A 3,291-nucleotide genomic window follows, 5' to 3' on the forward strand; every position below is an offset into this window, starting at 1 on the left:
GCACGCTGCTGCGCCAACAGAAAGTGGTAGTCACTAGAGCTCGGGCATGGCCAGTCGTCGTTCGGCCGCCGCCATCCTCCCCCGGCGAGCCTAATGGACTCCGTCCAAACCTCTCTGCCAACCGCGAAGGACGAGGAGGCCAGGCGCCAGTTGTTCGCGAAGAGGGAAGAGGGACGAAAAAGGAAGAAAAAGGACGAGGGCGAGAAACGGGAGGGTGGAGCGGAAAGAAGTTGGGGAAGCTGCCTCCCTCCCTCGGCGCTGCGCAGGCGGCGGCGGCGGATGGAGGTTGGGAAAGGAGGAATGGAGGGATGCTGAGAGGCGAGCGAGCCGGCAGCGGCGCAGCGCGCGACGCCCCGCGATCGCGATCCAGTCGATGATTTCTGCCGAGCTGGGCTGTACCGTCTCGCCGCGACCGATTCTTCTTCTCCCCCCTCCCTCCCACATAGGGCTCGAAACAAAGAAAGAAAGAGTGCAAGGTGCAGTGGTGCGTCGAGATCCGTGAAAAAAAAAAAAGTGCTCGCGAGACCGGCGCCGACCGTCCGAGTCGTTCGCCGTCGCTCCTCCGACGTCCGAGACTGTGGCGGGGATGTTCCGTGAGTGAGAATCTTCTCGATCGTGGAGGCGGTGGCGACGAACGATGTGAAAGGGGGGAGCTGACCGAAGGAAAGCGTTTGCGGCGGCGGGTGGGCCAGCGCCGAACACCTGTTGGTTTGAACACCGGCGCCGCGGACGTGGTGTATCGTGTGCGAAGCCTCCTGCGCACGCCGACGACGACCGCCGACGGTTTGCCCCCACCACGCGAGAGTGTGACGCGACCGTCAGTCGACGTCGCGGCGCCGGCCGTGAGGAAGACCGCGACGGGACCCCAGCGCGGGCGCGTGGGCGCGCCGTGACCGCGACCTGGAGAATCCCCCGTTCGCTGTGTCCCGCGGCGGCGATGACTTCGCGGCGTGCCACCGGCTGCTCGAGGTGAATGCGGCCCGGCGGCCCGGTGGTCGTCGCCCGCCGGCCTTCGCATGAGTCGACGCCGTCGTCCGTGTTCGGCGGCGAGGAAGAAGCGCAGGCGCGTCCGTGACGGCTGCGGGCCCCCGCCAGAGCATCGCCGCGCGGGCGGGCCCTGAGGCGAGCATGGGCCGCGCGCTGCTCTACCCGACCTAGAGGAGCAGCGGCGCGAGCAAGCTCGCCGCGGCGGCCGCAAGAATGAAGAAGATGGGGCTCCGCTCCGGCGGCGCGCGCTGCGTGGAGCCCGGAGGCCGGATCGTCAAGTACACGCCTTGCTCGCGGCGGGACATGCGCGTCGACGACGACCTGGACGAGATCGCGGTCGTCAGCAATGCGGCGCCCGAGAACGTCAAGTACGGCGCCGGCGGCGGCGGTTCGCTCACGACCAACGGACCCAGGGTGGTGCCGGGAATCATCACCTCCGCTGGCGGTGAGCGCCTCGAGCGCCGCTCGTCGCCCCTGTACACAGGTCGTTCCTCGGAGAACATCAAGTCGGCCTCGTCGCGACAGTCGCTGCTGGAGACGGTTGCGGGTAAGCTGCAGCACCGCGGATCAGTGTCAGCCGCCGCCGCCGATGGCGTCCGGTCCCGCCCGAGCCTGGCCTTCATCAACCGCGCGCACGTCAGCTCCGACCTGGAGATACCGCGCAAGACGCGCGAGTTGCGCCGCCGGGAGATCAAGCGCGAGTTCGAGAAGTGGGACGCGACGGGAGGAGGCGCCGGAGGCGGCGGTGGCGGAGACCGCTCACGCTGCAAGTGGACCTTTGTGTTCGACCCGTCGGGACGCCTCTGCTACTACTGGTCCATGGTGGTGAGCGTGGCGTTCCTATACAACTTTTGGGTCATCATCTACCGCTTCTCCTTCTGCGAGATCAGCGCGTCCAGCATATTCGTCTGGTTCGCGCTCGACTACCTCGCCGACTTCCTGTACGTGCTGGACATACTCTTCCACTTCCGAACGGGCTTCCTCGAAGAAGGGGTCTTACAGACCGACTCGGAGAAGCTTCGCGCGCACTACATGAACTCAACCATGTTCTACATAGACGCGCTTTGCCTACTGCCGCTCGACTTCTTGTATCTCTCCATCGGCTTCAACTCGATCCTGCGCTGCTTCCGCCTCGTCAAGATTTACCGGTTCTGGGCCTTCCTGGACCGCACCGAGCGGCACACCAACTATCCGAACGTGTTCCGCGCCGTGAACCTGACGCACTACGTGCTGGTGATTTTCCACTGGAACGCCTGCCTGTCGCACATCATCTCGACGACAGACGGTTTCGGCTCTGCCGGCTGGTTCCGCAGCAGCTCGTGCGAAGCGAGCGACGTGCTGTGCGAGTACCTGCACGCCTTCTACTGGAGTACGCTGGCGCTGACCACCATCGGCGACCTGCCGCGGCCGCGCACCAAGGGAGAGTACCTGTTCCTCGTCGTGCAGATTGTGCTCGGTTTGTTTCTCTTCGCGGCCGTCTTGGGCCACGTGGCCAATATTGTGACCAACGTCAGCGCGGCCCGGAAAGAGTTCCAAGGTGAGTTTGCTCGCTTGCCATTGAGCGCTCATGCTGCGAATGCCGAACGCCATCCATCATGGCGGCAGGCCATCACTTTAGTGTCTTCCTTGCGTGGCTTAAAAAATATCTCCGCTCTAAACTTGCAAAATGGGAAGTCATATTGGGTGCCAGTATTGCTAAAGAACGCGTGAACCCTGTACGACAGTGGCTGTACGGCAACAACGACACCCACCGAGAACCAGGCTTCGTGCTGTGTTCTCAAGAAAGTTGGTACGCAAGAAGCGTTGATAAGCAATACCACCGGTCAACCTGGATGATTAGGACGTCATTAGCGAACCCTGGCTTGCCGAGAGCAAAGAAAGTTCTTAAGAATAGACGTTTGTTAGTGTCCTGTTCACAAACACTCAGAAATGACATTGTGATTGAATTGTTCGTCTCAGGGAATGCCAGTCAATTCTCAATCTTATATTACTCGCGAACGGGGACAGCCTACGACAAGCAGTTCTTTAGAACAAGAAGCTTCGTTAAACAAGTAATCTAAGACGTAACGCATCACAAACATTGACCTTGTGCTTGTCACCTGTGCAGTATGTCGATATTAAATGATTCGTGGTGGTTCGCGGGGCATGGCTGATTGTGCACTATTTGCGGGTGTTCCGCTGAAGTCGGTGTACCGCAACCGAGGAATGGTAAGTGCAGGTGCTTCACTCATGACATTGAATTGAACCTGTTAAACACATAATAAGTTATAATATATCATTGGCATCAATTACACTAGCAGCATC

General features: G+C 60.9%; 1 protein-coding gene across 1 annotated transcript; it reads left to right on the top strand.

Annotated features, from left to right (window-relative positions):
• The first annotated feature begins 374 nt into the window (after positions 1–374).
• LOC119385097 (cyclic nucleotide-gated channel cone photoreceptor subunit alpha) lies at positions 375–2,753 on the top strand. Its single transcript, XM_037652639.1, has one exon. It carries the CDS (start codon positions 1,201–1,203, stop codon positions 2,695–2,697), a length of 1,497 nt encoding a protein of 498 aa, XP_037508567.1. The 5' UTR covers positions 375–1,200; the 3' UTR covers positions 2,698–2,753.
• Positions 2,754–3,291: the final 538 nt, after the last annotated feature.

This window comes from Rhipicephalus sanguineus, chromosome 3 (assembly GCF_013339695.2).
Source record: "Rhipicephalus sanguineus isolate Rsan-2018 chromosome 3, BIME_Rsan_1.4, whole genome shotgun sequence".
In the NCBI taxonomy this organism is placed as follows: Eukaryota; Metazoa; Arthropoda; class Arachnida; order Ixodida; family Ixodidae; genus Rhipicephalus; species Rhipicephalus sanguineus.